The 24,840-nt window shown below is 44.5% G+C and overlaps 1 protein-coding gene and 1 long non-coding RNA gene across 2 annotated transcripts in view; both read left to right on the forward strand.

Annotated features, from left to right (window-relative positions):
• SCML4 (Scm polycomb group protein like 4) overlaps positions 1-24,840 on the forward strand; it is a 101,953-nt gene that overhangs the window by 50,571 nt on the left and 26,542 nt on the right. Inside the window, 3 exon segments of the mRNA XM_082475310.1 lie at positions 12,252-12,381; positions 14,581-14,781; positions 19,140-19,334. Coding sequence (XP_082331436.1) covers positions 12,252-12,381; positions 14,581-14,781; positions 19,140-19,334 — 526 coding nt within the window.
• Positions 19,341-21,935, forward strand: LOC309667221. Its single transcript, XR_014267635.1, has 2 exons — positions 19,341-20,332; positions 20,363-21,935. It is a non-coding gene; the product is annotated as an uncharacterized lncRNA (long non-coding RNA).

Genomic DNA, 24,840 nt, shown 5'->3' on the forward strand with positions numbered 1-24,840 from the left:
GGGAGAGAAAACATGATTTTTAAAAAATAGAATCTGGTATATCAGTTTCCTAGGGCTGCTGTAACACAATACAACAAACTGGGTGGCTTAAACAGTGACAATTTTTAAAAAATTTTATTTTTATTGAAATATAGTTGATTTACAATGTATCAATTTCATGTTAGATATACATATATATCACTTAATATATATATATATACATGTTAGATATATATGTATTACTGAATATGTATATTCTTTTTCAGATTCTTTTCCATTATAGGTTATTATAAGATATGGAATATAGTTCCCTGTACTGTATAGTAGGTCCTTGTTGTTAATCTATTTTATATATAGTAGTGTGTATCTGTTAATTCCAAACTCCTAATTTATCCCCCCCTCCTTTCTCCTTTGGTAACCATAAGTTTATTTTCTATGTCTGTGAGTCTGTTTCTGTTTTGTGAATAAGTTCATTTGTATCATTTTTTTAGATTCCACATATAAGTGATATCATTTGATATTTGTCTTTGACTTACTTCACTTAGTATAATAACCTTTAGGTCCATCCATGTTGCAGCAAAAGGCACTATTTCATTCTTTTTTATGGCTGGGTAATATTCTATTGTGTATATATACCACGTCTTCTTTATCTATTCATCTGTCGATGGAACAACAGAAATTTATTGTCTCACAGTTCTGCAGGCTGGAAATCTGAGATCAAGATCAGCCAGGTTGGTTCCTTCTGAGGGCTGGGAGGGAGGATCTGTTGCTGCAGGCCTCTCTCCTAGCTTTGAGGGGCCTCCGGTGTTCTTTGGCTTGTGGATGGCATTCTCCCTGGGTCTTCACATTGTCTTCCCTCTGTACATGTTTGTCTGTGTGTCCAAATTTCCCCTTTTTATGAGGACACAGTCATATTGGATCAGGGCCCACTCTAATGAGCTTATCTTAACTTGATCATCTGCAAAGACCCTATTTCCCAATAAGGTCACATTCACAGGTACTGGGGGTTAGGACTTCAACATCTTTTGGTGGGGAGACACATTTTAATCCATAGCATCCAGTATAATAATCTTTATCTTGTAACTAGACATTTAGTCCATTTATATTTAAAGTAATTATTGATAAATTTGGGTGTTAATCTATGTCTTATTTTCTGTATTCTATTTGTCTCACTCATTCTATGTTCCTTTTACCTGTCTTTCCTGCCTTCTTTTGGATTTTTAAGCATATAATTCTTTCTTTTCTACTTCTTGAAGTTTAAGCACTATGTTTTCTATTGTATTACTGATTGCTCTAGAAATTACAGCATGCTTACGTACTAGAGTTTTCTAAAGTTAACCTTACCTTTGCTTCTTCCTAGATCATACAAGGACCTTAGGACACTTTAACTCCATTTATCTCCCCACTTCAGTATTACTGTCATCACACATCTTAATTCTTTTTTGCTTTTTTAATCCCTCAAAACAATTATTTTTGTTTTGTACAGTTATTTTCATTTAGATTCACCTGCTTATTTACCACTTAAAAAAATTCTTCATTTCTTTTTGCATATCATACATTCTACCTGAAATCACTTTCGATTTCCTGTAGTACATCTTTTAGAAGTCCCTTTAATATAGATCCTCTAGTGATGAATTCTCTTAGCTTTTGTTGTCTGGAAGTACTTTTATTTCATCTTCACTTCTGGAAAAAAATATTTTTGCTGGGTGTAGAATTCTAGGTTGTTATTTTCCTTGCAGCACATTGAAGGTATTATTCCATTTATCTTCTGGGGCCCATTGTTGTAAAGAACTCAGCTCTCCATCTGGCTTATGTGAGTGTTCCCTGGCAGGTTTTGTATTTTTAAGCTAATTTTAAGATTTTTTTCTTTGTCTTCGGTGTTCTACAATTTCATTCTGTTGTGTCTACCTGTGGATTTCTTTTTTATTCATCTTATTTAGAGTTTGTTGGGCTTCCTGAATCTGTGGATTAGAACTTTCATCAGATCTGGAAAATTCTTAGCCATTATCTTTTCAAATATAACCTCTGTTCCATTCTTTCTGAAACTCTAATGTTAATACTTCTCATATTCGCATTGTCTTTTAACCTTCCCTCAATAGTTTTTATCTATTTGTCTCTATGCTACTTTTTGGTGAATTTCCTCTGACATATCTTCTGGCACACTAATTCTTTCTTTAGCTATATTTAGTATGCTGTTAAATCTGTTTATTTGGTTTTTAATTTTAGTTATTGTATAGAAGTTAAATTTGGTTCTTTTACAATTTTGCTATGCTATTTTTTATAGTTTTCTGTTCTCCAGAGATATTTTCAAACTTGTTCTTTATATCTTTATACATAGTATCACACTTGCTTTTAGAATCTAAGTCTGACAATTGAAATATCTTAAGTATTTTATTTTATTTATTTATTTAATTTTATTTATTTATTTTTGGCTGCATTGGTTCTTTGTTGCTGTGCACGGGCTTTCTCTAGTTGTGGCGAGCAGAGGCTACTCTTCGTTGTGGTGCGCAGGCTTCTCATAAGAAGAAAAAAGCGGTGGCTTCTCTTATTGTGGAACGCAGGCTCTAGTCGCACGCAGGCTTCAGTAGTTGTGGCGCACAGGCTTAGTTGCTCCACGGCATGTAGGATCTTCCCAGACCAGGGCTTGAACCCGTGTCCCCTGTACTGGCAGGCGGATTCTTAACCACTGTGCCACCAGAGAAGCCCCGTTTCTGGGGTTTTACTGCTGTGTGTTTTTATTGCCCATTCTTGCTTTGGTTCCTTGCTTCCTTGTGTGTTTGGGCTGTGTTATTCACTGACTTTGAAAAATTATTTTGGGGACTTCGTTGAGACCTTTCTCCAGAGATGATTTGTGTTTGTTTTTCCAGGTAACCTGGGAGCACTGCCAGATAGGGTAATTTTTAAAATAACTTCACAACCTGAAGTTTTCTTGGTTGCCCGAGTTCTGTGAATTTGAGCTGCAAATCTGTGTGAGCTCTGGCTTGTGGCAATATCTTCCCAGGGATTCTGCACACCCCCTCCCCCAGTGTCAAGGCAACTTTCCTTAGAGTCAGGTATGGGTGGGGTAGGGCAGGACAAGTTTACAGCTAGCTTACCCTTACCCTGAGGTTGTAGCCCTTTGGGTGAGCCCTGATCCATGGCAATTCCAAGGCCTAGATTTCACCTATATTTGGGCCCAGTTATCCTTTATATATTGTTAGCTCCTCCATACTTTTACTAATCTTACATTTTATCCATTGTTGGTAGTTGTTTTCAGTTGATCCAAATAACATAGTTTTCTATATTCCCAGAAACAAAACTCCAAAGAAATTTAGGATGCCACATTTCTTCTAATCAACATTCAAAATATGGCACTGACACTGGTTTTATCTCAAACTCTTTAATGTTTTCAGAAATAGTCTAATGCAAGGTACATACACAACATTACGAGTTGGAATAGAACTTAGAAACCAACAAGCTGGGATTTCGCAGGTGGTCTAGTGGTTAAGACTCCGTGCTTCCACTGCAGGGGGCACGGGTTCGATCCCTGGTCCGGGAACTAAGATCCCGTATGCTGAGTGGCAAGGCCAGAAAAAAAAAAAAAAAAAAAAAGCCAACAACCCTACCCGCATTAATGGCTTTGGAAGATGAAGTCCAGAGGCATTGAATGGGTTGCTCAGAGTCCCATGTGAGTCAGGGGCAGAACCAGGATTAGAACCCCAGCCCTCTCTGAGTCCTGTGTTCTCACCACTCCCTGCAGCTCATTGGGCAATGTGAAATCATGTCAGTTCTCAGTGTTCATTTCCCAGATGAGGAAATGTGGATGCTCGACTTCTTTTTCACGTCCTCTCCCAGAAGTTCCGCATAGAATGTTTCCTGTCATATTCTGAAGTTTTACTGCTTGAGTATTAGAGGAGGAATGTTTTGAACCTTAGACACAAGCCAGTATTATGGCTTCCCCAAAGTTAACTAAATGAGCAACAAGTAAAATGCTAATGTTTTAAACTAATGTAATAAAAATATACTATCAAAACAAAGTTTATGTGAATAAATCTAGAAGTTATCTTTGATTTTGCACTTTCTCTCTCTAATCACCTTAATTTCACCTCCAAAGTACACCTGAATCCAACCAATTCTTTCTGTCGTCACTACTTTCACCCTAGTTCAGCCACCTATGCCTCTTGCCTGGACCATATGATAACCTCCTCACTAGTATTCTTTTCTCTATTTCGCCTCTCCCCATCCATTCTCTGTATAGCAGCCATACTTAATTTTATAAAATAAAAGCTGGGTTGTGTCTTTCTCTGCTTAAAATTCTCTGATTGTTTCCATAACTCTTAGAATAAAATCCAAACTTTTTAATCTGACTGTATTTATTTACTAGGAGTGCTATAACAAAGTACCACAAACTGGGTGTCTTAAAACAACAGTTCTGGAGGCTAGAAGTCCAAAATCAAGGTGTTGGAAGGGCCATGCTCTCTCTGAAGGTTATAGGGTAGGATCCTTCCTTGACTCTTCCTAGCTTCTAGTGGTTGCCTGCAATCCTTGGTGTTCCTTGGTTGTAGACATATCACTCCAATTTCTGCCTCCATTGTCACATGGGATTCTCCCTGTGTGTTTGTGTCTGTGTCCAAATTTCCCTCTTCTTATAAGGACACCAGTCATTGGTGTTAGGGCCCACTCTAATCCAGTATGGCCTCATCTTAACTTGATTACATCTGCAAATACCCTATTTCCAAGTCAAGTCCCATTCACAGGTACTGGGAGTTAAGACTTGAACATGTCTTTTTCGAGAGGGACACAATTCAATCTACAACACTGACTTAGAAAGCCCTCGTGATTGGGCCCTGACCACCTAGCTAACCTCATCTTGCATCCTTCTGCCTCTTGCTCATAATTCCAGCCACTCTGGCTTCCTGGTTCTTTGAAGAAGCCAAGCTTTAGGAGGCTTACACTGACCACTCTGTCTCCTTCGAAAGTTCTTTCCTTAGCCTCTCTCTTTTTTTTTTTTTATAAATTTATTTATTTTATTTATTTAATTTTTGGCCACATTGGGTCTTTGTTGCTGCGTGTAGGCTTTCTCTAGTTGTGGCGAGCGGGGGCTACTCTTCGTTGCAGTGCGCGGGCTTCTCATTGCGGTGGCTTCTCTTGTTGCAGAGCATGGGCTGTAGGTGCGCTGGCTTCAGTAGTAGTTGTGGCATGCAGGATCAGTAGTTGCGGCTCGTGGGCTCTAGAGCGCAGGCTCAGTAGTTGTGGCACACGGGCTTAGTTGCTCCGCAGCATGTGGGATCTTCCCGCACCAGGGCTCGAACCCGTGTCCCCTGCATTGGCAGGCGGATTCTTAACCACTGAGCCACCAGGGAAGCCCTCAGCCTCCCTCTTGTCATTCAGGTCTTGATGTAGGTGTCACCTCCTTATCAGCCTACCCTAGTCACCTGGTCCCTTTTTATCACATCCCCATATTTTACTTCTCAGAGTAGTACTTATCACAATTTGACATTTTTGTTGTGTTTCTTATTTGTTTCCTCCACTATGATATTACCTCATCAAGAACAATGACCTTACCTCCTCCATTTACAGATGTATCCTCAGCACCTACAACAGTTTCCTGCACACAGTAGGTGCTCAATAAATATTTTTTGAGTAAATGACTGCCTCATGGAATGAATTTTTTTCCCTTTTTAGACTTAGCTTAAATGATACAACTTGGAAAGGGCAGCTCCTGCCTAAGCAATACTTAACGTACTGGGAACATTTCTTAAAGGGGATCATGTGCAATGTGTAAGGTAGGAGGGTGGGTCTTCAAAGATTTGGGAAGATGTGATCCCAAGTGGGTAAGTGTAGAAAATGTAGATGGGTCCTAGAAGAAAGATGGGCAATTTCCCTTTCCTGCCATGGCTACATGAACAAGAAACTTGGAACTCATTTGTATTTCTGGAATTTCTAATAATAAAATCATAATACTAGCAGCAATAATGATCAGAAACACTTATTGAGTTCTCATTTTGCACTAGCCCTATGCTAAATGTTTACACTTCATTCTTGTCACATCCTTGTGAGAAGGTGCTGTTATCCTTACCTTACAGATGAGGAAAGGTAGGCTCTGAAAGGCTAAGTAGCGAGACTTAGGACAGGGTTAGTGAGTGACTGAGCTGGGCTTTGAACCCAGACCCAAAAGCTAGTGCTCCATTGTATGTGCCCACTGCTATCTTGAACTTATTTTAGTTTTGCTTTGCTGCTTCATCCTCTGCTGATGTGCAGGCAGGCTCTACACATCTCTATACTCCCCCAACCACATTCTGTATCCTTCATTTACCAACCTCTTGTTGTCAATCTAAGAAATACTCTTTAGTCAGTACTTCTGTTTCTCCACACTTGCGTATTTCTAGAAAAATACTTGAATTTTACATCAGCTGATCCCTTCTTCTTTAGTGTGCCCTGGCCACACATCTCAGTTTGCAGACAAATCCCCCCCCCCCCAACTCTTTGCAGTGATTTTCTAGCAAATGTCTTAGAGAAGGTCTTCCCCTGAAGACAGCAGGAGCAAGAAACTCTCCAGGCCCATATTTTGGATCTGTGAATGGAAAAGAAAGATGAGCTGATCCCAGCTTCCCCAGCCCCTTTGGTGAGACTCCAGCTGGCAGGGGCCGCCTCTACCCCTCTGCTTCATCCCACCATGATGCTTTAAGAAGGCAAAGCACAGCCATTGGCAACCATGCCCTGGATGAGGAGTCGCCATACCCATTTGATTGAGGTTTTGAATTTCAGGTAAAGGTGCCAACTTTGCCAGCATCCGCACAGGGCTGTTGGCTTTGAAGGCCAAGGATTAGCTCCTGCATGTCAGAGCAAGGCATCCTGGGCAGCAAATTTTCTTCCAGTCTTATGCAGCCAAGAAAGAGGCCTCTCCTCCCTCCTTCCTCTTTATTTTACGTAGTTTATTCTGCCAGATTCTGTTTTGAATATTTTTTAAAATAAACTATATATTAGAACAGTTTTAGGTTTAGAGAAGGGTTGCAAATATACAGAGGATTCTCATATACCCGACACCTAGTTCCTCCTATTGTTAACGTCTTACATTATTATGGTACATTTGTCACAGCTAGTGAACCAATAATAATACATTATTGTTAAATAAGGTCCATCTTTTATTGAAATTCATTAGTTTTTCCCTATTTTGTTCGAGAATCCATCCAGGATACCTCATCACATTTAGTCATCATGTCTCCTTAGGCTCCTCTGGGCTGTGAAAATTTCTTAGACTTTTCTTATTTTTGATGACATTGGCAGTTTTGAGGAGTATTGGTCAAGTATTCTATAAAATGTTCTGCAACTTGGGTTTTTTGAAGTTTATCCCATGATTAGAAGGGATTCATGGACTTTTGGAAAGAAGATCTCAGAGGTAAGGTGCCATTCCCATCACGTCATATCAAGGGTGCGAACTATCGACATGGTTTATCACTGTGGATGGTGATCTGGATCCCCTGGCTGAGGTGGTGTTTGACCAGTTTATCCACTGTAAAGTTACTTTTCCCCCCATTCCCATACTGTCCTCTTTGGAAGGAAGTCACTATGTGTGGCCCACACTTAAGGAGGAGGACTTATACTCCACAATAAAATATTTGGAATTTTTATACATGGGAGATCTGTCTATTCTCCTCATGTATTTACTTAGTCAGTCACTCATTTATGTGAGTATGGAGTCATGGATATTCACTGTATACTTTAAATTATAATCCACTACTACCTTCTTTATCTGTTGTTCATGTTGCTCCAGGTTTGGCCATTGAAAGCTCTTTCAGTTGACTCCTGTGTCCCTATGACCTACCCCTCTCCCTTTTCTAGGTTAGCTTACTTTTGATTCATTCTTTATATTAAGCAATGAGATAGAAATTTCAGAATGCTGAGTCAAAGGATATTCCTACTGATGATTTATCCTCTTACCAAAAGGATATTTTTTAAAAGTCATATACCACCCACAGCTGCATGAGATTCCTTCTTTGTTCAAAAGTCCCAGAAGTTGTTTTACAGGCTGAATGAGTAGGTAAGGTTTTTCCTGAAACCAGCTGACTTATTCTAATCCCTTTAATTGCTTCACCTGGGCAGAAATTATGGGCAGAGGTAACAGCCAACTATATTATTTCATTGGAGTTGGGTTCAATGGACAGATCCCCCTCTAATAAATATTAAAATAGTGAGCAAGTATTAAAGTTAGGGTCATTATGAAGTTTACATGAACAGTAAACAGTGTCTGCTATCTAAGTCTTAGCTGCCGTCATCCTCCTCCTCCTCCTCATCATCATTGTCATTTTTCTCGGGAAGGATCACATGCATCTTTGTGTAATTTACTTAAAGAACACAGGGGGGAAAATGACGACTTACTAATCCTGTTTATTTCCCCCCACCAACATCGTTATCTGTATGTTGGGCATTGAAGGGCTTTAAGCCTGTAAAGGAGGATTTAGCCAAGGTTCTTCCAGAGCCTGCTGCCCACAGTCCTTGGAGACTGTCACCACCAGCCTCTCCATCACAAGCTGTACCTTCCTAGAGATACCATTCCTAGAGAGACCACCAGGGGAACCCTTGGTGCATGACCTGGGAGAACAGGCAGGGTGGCCGCAGCCCTCTTCACACTTGGCAGATGAGGAAACCCTGCCATAGTCATGGTGACTGAGTCACAGGAGTTTTCCCACCTACTCTGTCCCACCACTGAAGTTTCTTTTAAATTATTTTTATAATACTTAGTATGGTATTGCTACATGATGAGCCTTTTAATTTTTTCAAATGCTAAGCTCAAATTAAGATGAACTATCTATTGTTAATTGCTGCTTCTGATTAACACAGGATCTCTAGCAAGAGCCCCAGACTCTGCACACATACAGCCTTGTGTAGCCAACATGCTCACTTTTGGCCTGTCTCCTTTTAAGTTCATTTCAGTTAATTTAAATTCATTTCCGCACATCCCACTGTGCCCTCAACGCTGCTCAGCAGCCACATTCCATTGCCCCCCACGGCCTCCCACCCTCCTAGTTCATTAACCCACCCTCCTCCACCCTCACACACAGCTTCCAGCATCACTGAGCAATTAGAAGCCATTGCAAAAGGCCTTCTGTAAGCTCCCACCTCCACATCCACTCAAATCCAGAGCCTCATATTCCTCCTTCCTTCCTACTGCAGTAGATGAAAAGTCCTTGCTTCTTTCTAAGGCCATAGCCCAGTTCATTAAATCTCATCCTCTCTCACCTGTTCAGAGTCTCAATGCAAGCAGTTCTCCACACACTCCCCTTTATCATCAATTTTTCCCTCTCTACTGGGCTATTTCCACCAGCATTAGAACATATTTCCCCCTTCTCAAAAACAACAACAAAAAATCATTTAAAAAATAAAAAAAAATAGGGCTTCCCTGGTGTTGCAGTGGTTAAGAATCTGCCTGCCAATGCAGGGGACATGGGTTTGAGCCCTGGTGTGGGAAGATCCCACATGCTGCGGAACAACTGAGCCTGTGCACCACAACTACTGAGCCTATGCTCTAGAGCCCGCGAGCCACAACTACTGAAGCCCGCGTGCCTAGAGCCCGTGCTCCGCAACAAGAGAAGCCACCGCAATGAGAAGCCCGCGCACTGCAATGAAGAGTAGCCCCCGCTCGCCGTGACTAAAGAAAGCCCGCGTGCAGCAACGAAGACCCAATGCAGCCAAAAATAAAAATAAAATAAATAAATTAAAAAAAATTTTTTTAAGTAATTGTGATAAAAACCACATGCATAAAATTTATCATCATAACCATTTCTAAGTGTACAGTACAGTAGTTTAAGTATATTCACATCGCTGTGCATCCAACTTCCAGAACATCTTCACCTTGCAAAACTGAAACTCTATACTCATTAAGCAACGACTCTCCCTTTCCCCCTCCTTCCATCCCTTAGCAGCCACCATTCTTCTTTCTGTTTAAGTGCATTTGACTACTCTAGGTCCCTCATATAAGTGGACTCATACAGTAGTTGTCTTTTTGTACCTGGCTTATTTCACTTAGCATAATGTCCTCAAGTTTCATCCATGTCATAGCATGTGTCAGAATTTTCTTCCTTTTTAAGGTTGAATAATATTTCCTTGTATGTATATAGCACATTTTGTTTATCCATTCATCTGCTGATGGACATTTGTAGTTGCTTCCACAATGACCATTATGAATAATACTGCTATGAACATGAGTGTACAAATATCTCTTGGAGACACTGCTTTTAATTCTTTTAGAAGTGGAATTTCTGAGTAATTCTATTTTTAATTTTTTGAGGAATGCACCATTTTACATTCCCACCAATAGTGCACAAGGGTTGCAGTTTCTCCACATCCTCATCAACATGTGTTATTTTTAATTTTATTTTTTTCTTATAGTAGCCATCCTAATGGGTATGAGGTGGTATCTCATTATGGAGCAAAAATCTTTCAGTCCTGCTTTTCCTGCTGCTATGGCTAATCGGCCACTCCTTTTTAAGACAAGACTCCTTGTAAGAGTTGGCTTTACTTCCTGATCCAGTGCCTCTCTTCCCACTATTTCTTTAGCTTATTCCAATCAGGTTCTCATCCCATCTACTGCACCACAGCCTCTCTTGTCAAAAAGTTGCTACGTGGCCACTTCTGGTCCTCCTTGTCTGACCGAGCATTTGACATGGTTGGTCACTCTCTTCTCCATGAGACACTTTCTCCATCTTTCCCTGCAGTGCCACGCTCTCCTGCTTTTCTTTCTACCCCACTGGATATAGTTCCTGGTTTCTTTTGCTGGTCACCCCTCTCTCTCCGACTTCTTCATGTTGGAGTCTTTCAGCGCTCAATGAATGAATCCTCCTCCTCTCCACCTACCCTCAATTCTCTGATGATCTCATTCATTATCATGGCCTTAAATATCAACTCACTACTTACGATTCCAAAATTAGATCTCCGTTTAGACTTTCCCCCAGAACTCCATAGTCCAGTATACGTACCTGCCTACTTACCATCTCTTCTTGGATCTAAGCATCTTAAACCTGACATATCCAAAATCAACCCCTGACCTTCCCTCGTTGTCTCCACTCTCCCCTCCTCCTTCCCCCACCTGAAAACTCCCTGGCCCAAACCCTCGGAGTCATCCTTGACTTCTTTCTTTTTCTCTCACACATTACATCCAGTGTGTCAGAACGTCCTTCTGGTTCCACCTTCAAAATCTGTCCAGAATCTGTCCCCTTCTCTTCACCTCCACTGCTCTCACCCTGATCCAACCTACTATCGTCGCTCATCTACTGTAGATTAGTGGTCCTCTCACTTTTGCTCCTTTCATCTCTTCTCAATACAACAGTCAGAAAGATTGTTAAAAATGTCAGTTTAGATTCGGTAGTATCTCTGCTCAGAAGAGCTCAGAGCAAAAGTCAAAGAACTTACAGTGTCCTGCAAAGCCCCGTGGTTTTACCACCTCTCCAATCTCACTCTTGCCTCCTTAATGTTGCACAAACACTCCAGGCATGCTCTGCCTCAGGACCTTTGCAGTTGGTATTCTCATTCACTGGAATGTTTTTCCCTTAAACACTGCTATGACTTAAATGAATGAATGTAGAATGGTTGGATAACTAGCAGTAGGAATACTATTTCTCCGTGACTACTATTATTATTACATCCTAAAAATCCAGGAATCAAGTTAGGATATGGATGGGGATTGCATATACATTAACAACAGAATGTCCACCCTTGCTACTCAAAGTGTGGTCCATGGACCAACAGCATCAGCGTCAGCCTTTGATGGTCTCCACTGCAGGAAACAAACCCTGAGAAGCATGTCACCTTTTGGAAGAATGGCTCCTGCTGTCTCTTCTAGCAGGACCCAGTGATCTTTGTGAACAGAAAACTCAGCAGAGTGAGCAAAGCTTCAGGATTGGTCACTGGGTGGCTGTCAGGAAAGACCTGTCCACAGGAACCTCAGGAGCACAGGGGCTCAGGCTGGGAACTGTCCCCCACCCTGCATCCTGCACTCAGGAGGCTTATAGGCTGCAATTCCTCACACCTCTGTGTGTCCCACACCCGCTGCCTGACACAGTCATTTCCTGGGTGGCTCCACTGTAAGGACGGGGTGAAGAGCTGACCTCTGGGTGTGAGCCAAACTCGAATCTTGATCATGAACTTGAATCTGAAGTTCAGCCCCCAAAGCTGCATAATAGAAAGGTGTGGAAGAATGACAGAGTAGCAGTGGTTAACTGAGCCCAGGAAGGATCCTGGGAAAGTGTAGAGAGCATCTCCAGATTTTCATTGACTCTCTGGGTTCTCTCTTGCAGCTCAAGTCTCGGGTTCTCATGACGCCTTTAGCCCTCTCACCCCCGCGGAGCACGCCGGAGCCGGACCTCAGCTCCATCCCTCAGGATGCAGCCACCATACCCAGCTTAGCAGCGCCACAGGCTCTCACAGGTAGGTGAGGCGAATGAACTCCAAGGCTGGGATGGCCTGCCCGCCAGCTAAAGTTACTTTGTGAACTAGATAGAGAGCTGCCACTGAGGTCGCTCAAATGAAGGATTCAGTGTGTCAGTTGGACAGTAGATAGGATGACCAAATTCTCTGAGAACAGGAGTTTAGTGTCTCACAGCGTGGATTATTTAAAATTGATTTTCAATGCATCTTGGGTTCAGCTGGTTGCTGTGGGTGGGTGGAGGCTCGAAAGAGTGGTTGGCGGCCCAGACTTTTATCTTCAGAGCCACGTTTACTTTGCACCAACAGCGAGCCTGCTCACCTTGAAGAGTTTCTATCCCTGTGTTTGTACTTCCAGATCTCCTAAGGATCCTAATGCCCCTCAGTCCCACCCAGTGCCTTCCAATCCAGTTCAGGGTGGAGCTCGGCCCAGTCTCTCTCATGGGGCATCCACCAACCAACAGTTCCATCTTAAGAGTAACAGCAGTCGGATGGTGTCTCTCTGTCTCTCTGTCTCTCTCTCTCTCTCACACACACACACACACACACACACACACACATACACACACACACACATACACATACACATCCATAGTTCCCCCTCATCACAAACCATCCCCAGCCCCATCCCCCTTAAATCCCTCAGTGCCCTCCTGATGCTGTTAGGTAAAGACCAAACTTTGTAGTATGGCCAACAAGGCCCTGCCCTTAGTCTTTAGGGCCCACCATAGGATCGTAACATATTCTCTTTCCTTCTTCTGGAATGATCTTTCCTCTGGGGTCAACCTATTCCTCCCTTGTACCTCAGCTCAGGTACCTCCCTCCAGAAAGCCTTCACTGACTTTCCTGCCAAGGTTCCCAGGATGGGCTCTCCTAGCACCTGCCTAATGTTTCTCACAGCCAAGGTCCCACATCACTTCCTGTGATTCTCTGAGTAGGTCTGTCTGCCCTTCTGGGCCCTAAGTTCTCTGAAGTCAAGGATTGTATAGATTTTCTCGGTAGGGCCTAGCACACTGCCTGGCATGAAGGTCCCTTAGCAATTAGATTTTCCTTAATCATGTGGGATTAGTCGAAGAAGGAAGCCTGGTAGAGTGAAAAGAGCACAGGCCGTGACATCAGAAAGAGGTTAGTTAAAATCCCTATTGCACCATTAATTACACTTTCTGAGCAGCCACTAACCACTTTTAACTTCAGTTTCTTCTTTAGTAGAGGAAGTAATAATATTTAATTCTCAGGCTTATCTTGAGACTCAAACAAGATAAAGGATATACAGTGCCTGGAATATAGTAGGTGCTCAATAAAAACTAATTTTCTTCAACTTTGTTGTTACTGTTTAATCCTCCCAAAGTCATATTGGTCTCCTCTTAAAGTCCCTTTTTAACACTCCTCTGCACTAGTGGCCCCGAGGGTAAGATGCTCATACCTGGGCTGGGGGGAGGGGGAGACATAAGAGGAGTCATTAACATGTGGAAGAAAATATGACACCTACTATTAATATTTCTTTTTATCTCATCCTTTAAAATTTTCTATTTTTTGGTTACATCTTTAAAATGTATGTAATATATTAATACAGTTGAGAATGTATATAATCTATAAATAAATAAACACATGTTGGGGCATGTGCTAAAAATTTTTTTACCAATGGGGTATATTAGTTTAAAAGTGTGGGGACCATTGGTTGGGCTCACCTAAATGGACTGCTGAGTGTTCATTATCCTGAGATTGTAAACAGAATTCTCTTTAGAATTTCATCGAATATATAGTCTTTGGAGTAATTAGCAACATGTTGATTTTTTTTAATTACTGAAGGTTAACAAAAAAAATGGCAAACATTATATACAGCTTGATAGCTTCCTGGGAGGAGAAGGGAAGATTTTGTGTATGTTCCCAGCACATAAATACATTTATATACATGGTCCACAATTGTCCATAATTGTCTACAATTCAGATTTGAGTACATCGGAGGGGACATGCCTATTTCTTCCCAACCAGGAGGCCTTTCTGAGAGCAAGCCCTGGCAGCTGGAGGTGACTGACTCTATTGCCTCTTTTACTTCTTAAGTTGGGAAGAACTGGTCCCACTTTGGCCTTTGCTTTCCCAAGACCACAAGGGGACATGGCTGAGGCATCCCCAGTGTGCACGGGAGCCACCCCTGGCCTGATGTGCTTCGATGCTGAGGGCTTTGTGGGTCTGTTTCCACAGTCTGCCTCTACATCAACAAGCAAGCCAACGCAGGGCCGTACCTGGAGAGGAGGAAGGTACAGCAGCTCCCCGAGCACTTTGGGCCCGAGAGGCCGTCGGCTGTCCTGCAGCAGGCCGTGCAAGCGTGCATCGACTGTGCCCACCAGCAGAAGCTGGTCTTCTCCCTGGTCAAGCAGGGCTACGGTGGTGAGATGGTGTCAGGTAAAGCCCTGGAACAGGCTGTATGAGGAGGGCCGTGGGTGTGTCTCCAAAGAGGAAAATAGCTGTAATCAGGCTTAGGGGACTGTGGCCAGGGTCTGTCCCCATCTTCTGGGCTCCAGGGTCCTTAAATGAGCCTGTGTGCCGAAGGTGTCTCTTGGGGCTTGAGGAGAAGATACTTCCAGATCTGGATAAGAAGACTGGACATCTGAATCCTCTCCCTTGACTTGCCTCTTTCACCTCCCACTTCCAACCCATCAATAAATCCTATTGTTCTAACTGCAGAATATATCCAGAATCCTTTCAGAATCAACTTCAAAATATATCCAGAATCCTTTCACAATTCTGGTTCTTTCAAAATCTAAGTCAGATCATGCCCCTCCTTTTCTCCAAACCCTCAATGGCTCCCATGTCACTCTGAGAAAAAGCCCACATCCTTACAGGGGCCCCCAGGTCCTATGTGACCTGGTCCTGGGAACTTCCTTGATCTCCTGGGCACTTCTATTGAGTCCCAAACTCTGCTCTGGCCACAGTGGCTTCATTCCTGTGTCCTCCAACCATGCTCCTCCTGCCTCAGGGCCTTTGCACCTGCTTGTTTCTCTTTCTGGAATGCTCTTTCCCCAACTGTCCACATGACTTGCTCCTGGAGTTCCTTCAGATTCCTACTCAAATGCCACCTTATCAAAAAGCCCTTCCCTGACCACATATCTAACACATCAGCCCTTGTCACTATTTATTCTCCCTTCCTCTGCTTTATTCCTTTATTCCTTAACACCATGCAGGGAAGTGGGGAAAGTTCATGGTCTTAACTCCATCTCACAGGACATTTTTTTTTTTTTAAACAAGAGCCTTCAGGGTCAATCCCATCTCCCATTGTCACCACCCTCCTCCAGTTTCCACCCTGACCCAACAGCATCCAGAGGGAGTGGAAACTGTCACCACAAGTCTGAGGCAGAATTGGGAGCTCTGCCCCCTTCAAATGTTTCCCCGCAGAGGCTCTGTCTGTCTTACCCGAGGCTCTCCACATGCACAGTGGTTGTCACCACCTGCCCTTAAGCCCTGGAGCTCCAGGCCTTTGCAAGATGCTTTGACTCCAAGGGGACAGCCTGGTGTCTTCTCTGGCCCAGCATCATAGACACAGCCTCCGTATCACCAGGGAAAAGGGATACAATACCCCAGCCACGGGGCAGCGCAGGTGACCTTGCTGGCTGGCTAAGAAAGGGTCAGGGAGAGGGGCCTTTAATGTGGCTGCTTCCTGAAAAACCAAAGCATAAGTGTTTTATTTAACTCCAGATTGATCCCGAGGGCTTGCAGATGGGGAGATTTTCCAACACAGATTCACCCACTCTGATTGATTCAGCCCTCCTTCTGGAGCTCCCTCTGAGCAGGAAGCTGGGTCTGACTTGCTGGTAATTGATTAAAATAGAACTTGGCAAGGTCTGGGTGCATGTGTCTGACCCAGGGTGACTTTTAAGAGACTTCAGCAGATGTGGGCAGAGACAGGACAAAGAAGTACTGCACCAAGAGAGGCCAGGAGGAGAGTCCTGCTGTTAGGCCTCTGAGAGCTCCTTGGCTGTTCTTCTCCTGGTTTCTGTCTGAGAGCCAGGTTCTTGATCCTGGGCTGCCCTCTGAGTTTGAAGGCCTTGTCCTTTTCCTTGCTAAACAGCAGGGCTCAAGACGCAGACCCAGTGCTAAGAGAAAGCTCCTCCTGTACCGTGTGTCCCCACTCTTGAGCGAATCCCGTCTGAGTTCTTTGTGGCCCCTGCCCCCAAGCTGGGAGAGCTGACCCCGTTCTCCCTGCTCTCCTGCTCAGCCTTTCTGTGGCCTCAGGGGCCTCGGTGCTGGGGAGGAGGCTCTGCAGTGCCTGGCACCAATGCATGAGCGGGCAGAGCCCTGCCAAGTTTCCCTTGGCTGAGGGATTCCCAGGAAGGCCAGAGCTGAGGACTTGGTCATGGAGAATGCAGTAGCGCTGAGGGGCCTCCTCATGCCGCCGCCTTGAGGTTATGAGGTGGCAAGGTGGGCTTTCACGTTTCTGATGGTGATGTGGCAGCCCAGCAAGGTGGCGATAGCCCCAAGGTGGTTTAGGGAGGGACTCAAGGAGGAATAGTCAGACTCTCCCACTCTCCACCTAGAACCTGATCCTTAGGGCACTGCTTTCTAAACATCCCCATGTAGAAAATGGTGACACTGGTGCTGGCACCATGGGCTAAGGGAATTTAACCTGCTGTGGCTGGGCCTTGGGCCACCCCAAAGGCTGAGGGGGAATAGTATCTCAGTACCCATGACCCAGTCCTAGCACACCTGTTGGGACGCTCTGCCTTAGTCACACTCTCCCAGAGGGGTAGATTTTGTGATCTCACAAATTCCATGTCTGCTTCCAGGAGGTGGAATTTTCCTACTATGTGACCATCCAGGCACCTCTGGGAATGTATACACACTGATTTATGGCACAGGCCTGATGACCCAGACCTTCCTGCTGTGGGTTCAGTTTCCAGCACACCTACTCTTTCAAGGTATCGGAGGCAAGCAGCAGTGCCCACCTAAGAGGGAATTTCCAGAGTGTTCGAGTGGCCAGGGTGACCCCCTTACTGAGCATCTAAGCAGCTCTTTGCTGGCTCTCCTAATCTGAGTCACCTGGAGTATTAAAGTGACAGGCAAGTGCCACTTACAGGCCTCATGAGCTGGAAAAAACCACTCTAGGCCTTCTCCTCAGTTTCCTCATCCGTATTATGGAGTCATAACTTTTTCTCCACTGTCCTCACAGGACAGTCAGAAGGCCTAAATGAGGTGATAGGTGTGAAAGCTCTTGTCAAACTATAAAAAGTTACACAGAAGAAATAGATTGTTTTGATTTCTAATTTAAAAGGGTGTGGAGTTTTTTTGTTGTTTGTGTTTTAGTTCTGAAATCAAAACTAGCTCTGGTCGCCCTGCCGCAGCCCTTACAGTGTGCTAGCCTTTGAGAGATATAGTATAAGGATCCAGGCTGCCCTCCAGGTGCTGGTGCTGAGGGCAGAGCCCGTGTGGGAGCAGAATGTCCTGCTGGGGATCTTCTCACGTGTTCTGCACCCTGGGGCTGCCGTGCGAGCTTCATGCAGCAGCAGAGGGCTGTGAGGGGGATTACAGAAAGCAACATGCTCTGGGCTGGAAGAACCAGGTGTTTCTTCTAAATTCTGGTCACCCTAGAGAAACTGAGTTTGATCTAGCATCACTGTGGAGACATTATTGTTCTTTTATAAAGACTTCTCCCCAGAAGGCTGAATGCACCCTGAACACTGTGGTGCTGCGTTAGAGTTGGGGACCTCAATATGAACTCAGGTTTATTTGAATATACCTATATGGCTAGATCTAGACGTATCTATCTAGACCTACCTATTGATCTAGATCTATCTATCTAGAGTTGCTTAAAAAAAATGAGGGTATGTCATAGGGACACAGGAGTCAATCTGAAAGATGCCAAAGACAAAAATTGGAATAATTTAGCAATAAGATACATAATATAGTATTGGACAACCCACAACACAAAATAAGTATATATTTTTTAAACTTTTATTTATTTATTTATTTATTTTTGGCCACACCACGTGGCCTGTGGGGTCTTAGTTCCCCAACCAGGGACCGAACCCAGGCCCTTGGCAGTGAGAGCGCTGAGTCCCAACCACTGGACCGCCAGGGAATTCCCCCAGAATAAATATATTGAGTCTGCACTGATATTAATGAATAAACAAATAAATAAATGGAGGAAATGGGACAAGTCTTCCTTTATAGAAGAATTCCAAATGATACAGAGACTCTTCCCTCTCCAGGAGGTAAAGCTTAATCCCTCCACTGCCCTTAACTGTGGGTAGGACCTTGTGACTTATTTCCCAGGAATAGAATACAAAGAATACAGGGGAGAAATGTGGCAAACGCTGTCTTGGCCAGGAGATAAAGGTTAACATCCCAGTGATGAACTGTGGCTATCATGTACCACCCCCCACTGCCTCTGTGGTCTTCCTCCTCAAAAACCCATGACCCCAGTAAAATCATAAGAAAAACATCAGACAAACCAGATCGAGGGACGTTTTACAAAATACCTGACCAGTACTCTTCAAGACTGTCAAGATCATGAAAAACAAGAAAAGACTGTGAAACAGTCACAGACCCGAGGAGACCGAGTTCACACAACAGCTACACCCGATGTGGTCTCCTGAATGAGATCCTGGAAATGAAATAGGACATTAGTGGAAGAACAGGTGAAATCCAAATACAGCTTAGTTAAAAACAAAACAAAACTGAACAAACCAAAACCTCTTCCCCAGGGCTGACGGGCTGACGGCTTTCCCAGAGTCCCACTCTGAGTCGCTGTCTCTTTGCTCTTCCAGTCTCCGCGTCCTTTGATGGGAAGCAGCACCTGCGGAGTCTGCCCGTGGTGAACAGCATCGGGTACGTCCTCCGCTTCCTTGCCAAGCTGTGCCGAAGCCTCCTGTGTGACGACCTCTTCAGCCACCAGCCGTTCCCCAGGGGCACCAGCGCCTCCGAGGAAGCCCCTGAGAGCCAGGAAGACAGGATGGAGTCAGGTAGGGTTTGCCCGTCTGTCTTCCTGGGCCTGCAGGTGGTTCCAGGTGTCCCCGCCCTCCCGGGGCAGGTGAGGCTGCCACTGAGGGGGCTCCTGGGAGCTCTGCTGCTGGAAGCTCATGGGCTGCTCCTCTGGGCACCCGGGGAAGAGTCAAGGCTGACCAGGACCAAGGACACCCCGACGGTCCCTGCCCAGGCTGCAGTGGGAAGAGATGGCTCCAGCTACTGAGAGCTGACAATATAGCTTCTAGGCCTATGTTATTAGAATTTAGACAATGAGACCGCATCACATGCAATGAGTGATTTTTTTTTCCTCTCTTCTAATTAAGACTCTTGGGCATTTATTCATCATCGTTGAGTAATTGAAGGACTACTAGCCTCAGGAACAAAGAAATCCTGAAGAAACAAGGGCTAAAGAATTGATTACGTTGGTCCTGTCTGGGGGCCTCAGATTCCTATCCAGGTCAATAAAATGTGTAACAGAGTGTCTAACCTGGCAGGAATTTGACCTGCCCATAAATCACATATGTCCTCCAGTGAGAGTGTTTCTCTCTCATCACAGGATAGAAAGTGACCCAGGGGCTGAATGCCTTTTGTATCACCAGCCCCAGAATAGCTCAGCATCGGGAACTGGCCAGTGGGAAGGGCAGCAAGGCCACATGGGCAAACTTGCCACACCATTGTCTGCCCAATGGGCTGCTCCTTCCTTCCGCACTTAGCGGCCCTGAGTTATGGATTTGCAAGGAGTTGAACATGAGTCCAGGTTCTAGATTCCAGGTTCCCAAGGATGAACAGGCATGTTGCCTTTTTTTCTTTCCCTGGAAGCAGTGTTGTTGATACATAAAGAACACATAGACAGTGAAATGGAATCTAGCCATTATGTCATTCTGCAAACACTTGCTGAACCCTTTTCTGTTCCAAGCACCATGCGAAACCCTGTCTTGGAATAAGGCAAATACGTATGTGAGCTTAGGAAAGTTTTTGAGGTATTGAGTGACCAGTATGAATAATGAAAAACTTACATTTGCAGGTATGTGCTCACAGACAGGCTTAGAGCATTCAACAAAAGGATACTTATAATAGGAGTGGCTATGTTTTAAGCCTAGGAGAACATCAGGGAAGGATAAAGTTAGATTCTAAGCATAGATTTTCTCACATCCTGTCAAGAGCCTTGTCTACAATTTTACTTTAAACTCTCAGAGACCTGGGAAACAGGAAGAAATCTGGCCTTTACAAAGAAATGTACCTAATTAAATATAGTCTGTGTGAGCAGATGCTATATACTTCTGTGTTTTTCTTGATGCCTCTATATGTGTGAGCTTGGGGAAGTCTTCTCATGTCTCTGGACCTCAGTTTCCTGTGTGAAATGATGGGCTGAGTTGCTCATGTATAATGTTCTGGTTCTGACAGTCTATGAATCTGGCCTCTCCTGTAAACCTTAGTTGACTCAGAAACATATTGTAAAGCTAACATATCTTACAATGAAAATAGCAGATGATGATCTGTTTTCACTTCGCACACCCTAAAGTCATTGTTACATTGAACAAGCAATGACCCATGGACATAATCATAAAGCCACATAATGCATGTCTCCCATTCTCCTTTAAATGAAAGTCTCCTGTGAGACCACTTCTTCCCTGTCCATGGATGAAATTCAGGGCAAATCTTGTGACTTTTCTGGCTCCTTTCAGATAACAAAACATTGTCCAGTAAATAATTAATATGTCCAGGTCAGTGTGATCATCAAACTTTAAATTTCACTCAAAGATGGAACTACTCCCCATTCCCAGCTCAGCCCTGCTTCAGGCCAGTTGCCTGCAGCAGTAAAGGAGGGCATGGTTGGCTTCTCTCCACCTCCTGCCCAACCCCATGTTTTTGCCCCTTCCTTATCGAGCTAGTAATGATTCCCAATCCTTCCTGATCAGAGTGAGGGAAGGAGGGGAGGCAAGAGGTAGGAGAGTTTTTACTTGACTAATCCCGCTGTGAGCTGGCATCAGGCTCCCTGGTTCTGGCAGGTGTTTCAAGCTGATTCTGCATCCTGTGGGCTCTTGCATGGGTCCTTTGGTGATCCTACCATCTCTCATCTGCACGTTCCTTGACATGGACAAAGGTAACTCTTCTCTGGCTGGTCACTTAACAATTCTTCCCACAGCCTCAAGGCATCCGTGGGTACATCTCTAGCTTCTTTCTGCTGAGGCCCCCTTGTGCCTCCAGACAGTCCTATGGAAAGGATCTAAGATAATCTCACTTCAGATCTCTCTTCTGATGGCCCGCATCTGGTCCCTTAGAAACATCCTTTGCCCAAACAAACTCAGGGCATGCAGGCTGATCTCAGCAGGCACCTCTCCTTTGTCCTGCCATCACAGCAGCCAGACTTTTTGGTTTCTCATGGAAATCAAGCAATAATCCATTGTGTCTCTTGAGCTCCAGGGACAGATATCAAGCTATTCACACGGCCACACTGAAGCCCTTGGAACACATGGGGCAGTTCTCTCCACAGTTCATCTTCTGTTCAACCTGCTTTTCAACCTCTACAATTTCTTTTGCAGGCTGCATGTGGGTGGTCATCTACACATGTAAAACTGGCTTCCCACCACCTCTTTCTGCTAGATCTCCACACTTCACTCTGGTATGGGGAGACTATTGTCTTGCAGCTTCAGCAAAACTGAAACTAAAATAGTTTCATTTTAACTTCCTGTCCCAGGAACCCCCCTTCAGCTCTCCTTAAGTGATCATTGAGGAAACCTTTGCCTTGGTTTCCACCTTATTCTTTCTCCTTCCAAGCTCACCATGCTGAGTGAAGTTACTGTCTTCTTCCTGGGAAAAGTGTAGTGTAGCCGCCTCACTTCTTCCCTTGGCTGAGGCCGGTATTTCTGCCTGCAAGCTGGTTTCTTTCCTAGTTGGCTTGGCTTTGGAAGTAATGACTCCAGTTGTCTTCATGAGCCCTTCCCTAGCCTGTGGCTGCTCTGAAAAAATGAATTGCTCCAGTTCTTGTGGAAATTGTTCCCAGTGCCCTGGGTGCTACAGAACCAAGCGCTGTGTGTTTCTTGTGTCTGGGGCCCCAGGGAGGGTGGAGGAAGCAGCTACGGCACGGTAAGCTTTGAGCAGCCCCCTGGCACACATCTCTCCTACCCGTCTGCCATGGGGCCTAGGATGATACCACTAAAGAGTTTGCCTTTAGACTAAGACGTTGCCTCTTTAGGACTGCCTTGTCAAAGTTCCCTTAAAGGATAACATATCAAGTTATTATTACCTTGGATGAGGAATTAGTTTATTACCCACTTTCCCACGATTGTGGCAAGAAAGGCAGGTGCATTTATAAGCGAAGGGATGGAGGTCTTCATTGATTTTAGGCTTCATATCTATCCGTAGGACCACGTCGTTCCTAAACAAGATCGTACAGTCTTGAACTCATTTGAACCAGATGCTGCTCTGCCCCAAGGTTGTTCAGTCAAAGCTGGAGTGTTCCAGGTTTGGTGCCACACAGTTAGAGGGTTTGTCAACACTCATTAGGACATTTCCAAAAGACAGTTAATCAGACAATAAGAAAATGCAAAACCATGACACATAAGGAACTATATTAAAAAATGGTTGATTTGGGGAAGACACAATTTTCTGTTCCAGGATATGACAGCAGGTCATGTGGATCTGTTCTCCGTGGCCCTGAAGATAGATTTAATTAAACCTCACGTCTTGCCACTCAAACTCTGGTCAGGAGCACTGTCATAACCTGAGAAAGGAAAAGCTCAGTGGCCCTCCCTCACTCCTTCACAACAGGTCCCAGGTGTTTTGAAGACATTAAAGTTGGAGAAGCCTGGGTTTCAGGAATACTTTCCCACGTAGAGGACTTGGCAGCTGACTAACCAGGTGGAACTCTCAGAAGACAGCTCCCTCAGGAGTCAGGTGGGGTTGACATTGTAAAGAACTTTGAAAAGTCAAAGCCATTCAGAAGTAGAAGGAGCTGCTTGGATGGAGAGATCTCCTCATTACTGGTGCCAAGTGCAGGTGTCCACGTGTCAGGGCCATTAGGGTGAACTCTGGCAGCCCAGAGGAGGAAGAGCAAGATGTCCTCTCTGGTCCCTTCCAAGCTGAGAGTCACGGCTGGAGGTGGCAGAGGAAGGCCACGGACAGCAGGAGGTGAGAGGCCCCAGGAGCCCTGGGGAGGGGTCCCCCAAAGGGGAAGATGAGGATACCGAGACAGAAGGGCTCACATTAGAGCAGAGAGAGGGCTTCTTCCAAATCTCTTCCTCAGACCTTTGAAAGATACACTCTGTCACCAAATGATGTTTCTCCTGCATTCAGGGAAAACCGGGCTTCAGACCCACTCAGCTGCCTGAATTCAGTCTGGAAGGTAGAGTTCTTGGCTTGAGACCAAGAATTTTAGTCATTTTCCTCCAAATCTATTAACTGACAGCCAAATGTTCATGGTTTCAGAAGAAGAGCAGTTCCCTGGATGCTTTAGGAGAATGGAAGCAAAAACATGGATTTGATAACATTTGTGGTTCTGTCAGAAGTCCTGAGATGATCATGGGGAAATTTTACCTTATCTTTGAATGCTGAAAAAAAAAAAGGTCTCAATTATAAGTAAGCTTTAGCCAGTGCTTCTCAAACTTTAATATGCCCTGGTACCACCCGGGCATCTTGATAAAATGTGGATTCTGGCTCAGGAGGGCTGGAGTGGGGCCTGAGAGTCTGGTTTCTAACAGGCTCCCAGGTGATGTCCGTGCTGCTGCTGGTTGGGGACCACACTCTGAACAAGAAAGTGTGTGCTGACGGAGTCCTGCTCCCAGAGGTAAAGTTATTTCAGGTTTTCAGTAAAATAAGTCTATCTGTGCTAGAACCTGTAAAAGCATTGCTGCTGAGGATGATCTGGTGCCCCGTGGAGGTGTCTGTGAGCTGGAGAAGAAGAGAGGGGCGTGAGGGGGCAGAGTAGTCAGGCAAGGTGGCACATGTGCAAATCCAGGTGAGAAAGAGGAGGTTTGCAGTGCTGGGGAAGAGAGTAAAAGAAAGGAAAGAATGATGACGGGCAAATTTCTCGGTGCGGCCTGACCACCACCGGCAGCAGGGTCTCTGTTGCCCTCTAAGCTTCCCTGAATTCCTAGAAGACCCCAGGGATCTGTTCTCTCAGACCCTTGTTTACATACCCTCCCTGCCTTATACTGCTAGAATCTGGGTCCAGACCTCATCTCCCTGCTAGGTAGACTTGAGGGCAGGGACGTGCAGTCCCCAGCAGAGCCTGAGACGTAACAAGTCCACAGTAAATATTTACTGTTTCGAATTCTATGCGACACAACAGAACAAACTGTCTGCTCACCAAGCGTTGGGGAGATCTTCTCTGGAAACCACAAATGTGATAGCTGAACTCTTTTGCAAGATCTAGTTTAGTGATTGGTTTCCTGCCTTTTGAAGGTTTGACATGATGGGAACAAATTGTTTACTTTTTGTTGAGTAGCTTTTTTTGATACACAGACGGTGGGGGTGGGAGATGAGAAAGGACATTTATTCTTG

This window comes from Balaenoptera physalus (assembly GCF_965194825.1).
Source record: "Balaenoptera physalus genome assembly, chromosome: 9".
Lineage (NCBI taxonomy): Eukaryota > Metazoa > Chordata > Mammalia > Artiodactyla > Balaenopteridae > Balaenoptera > Balaenoptera physalus.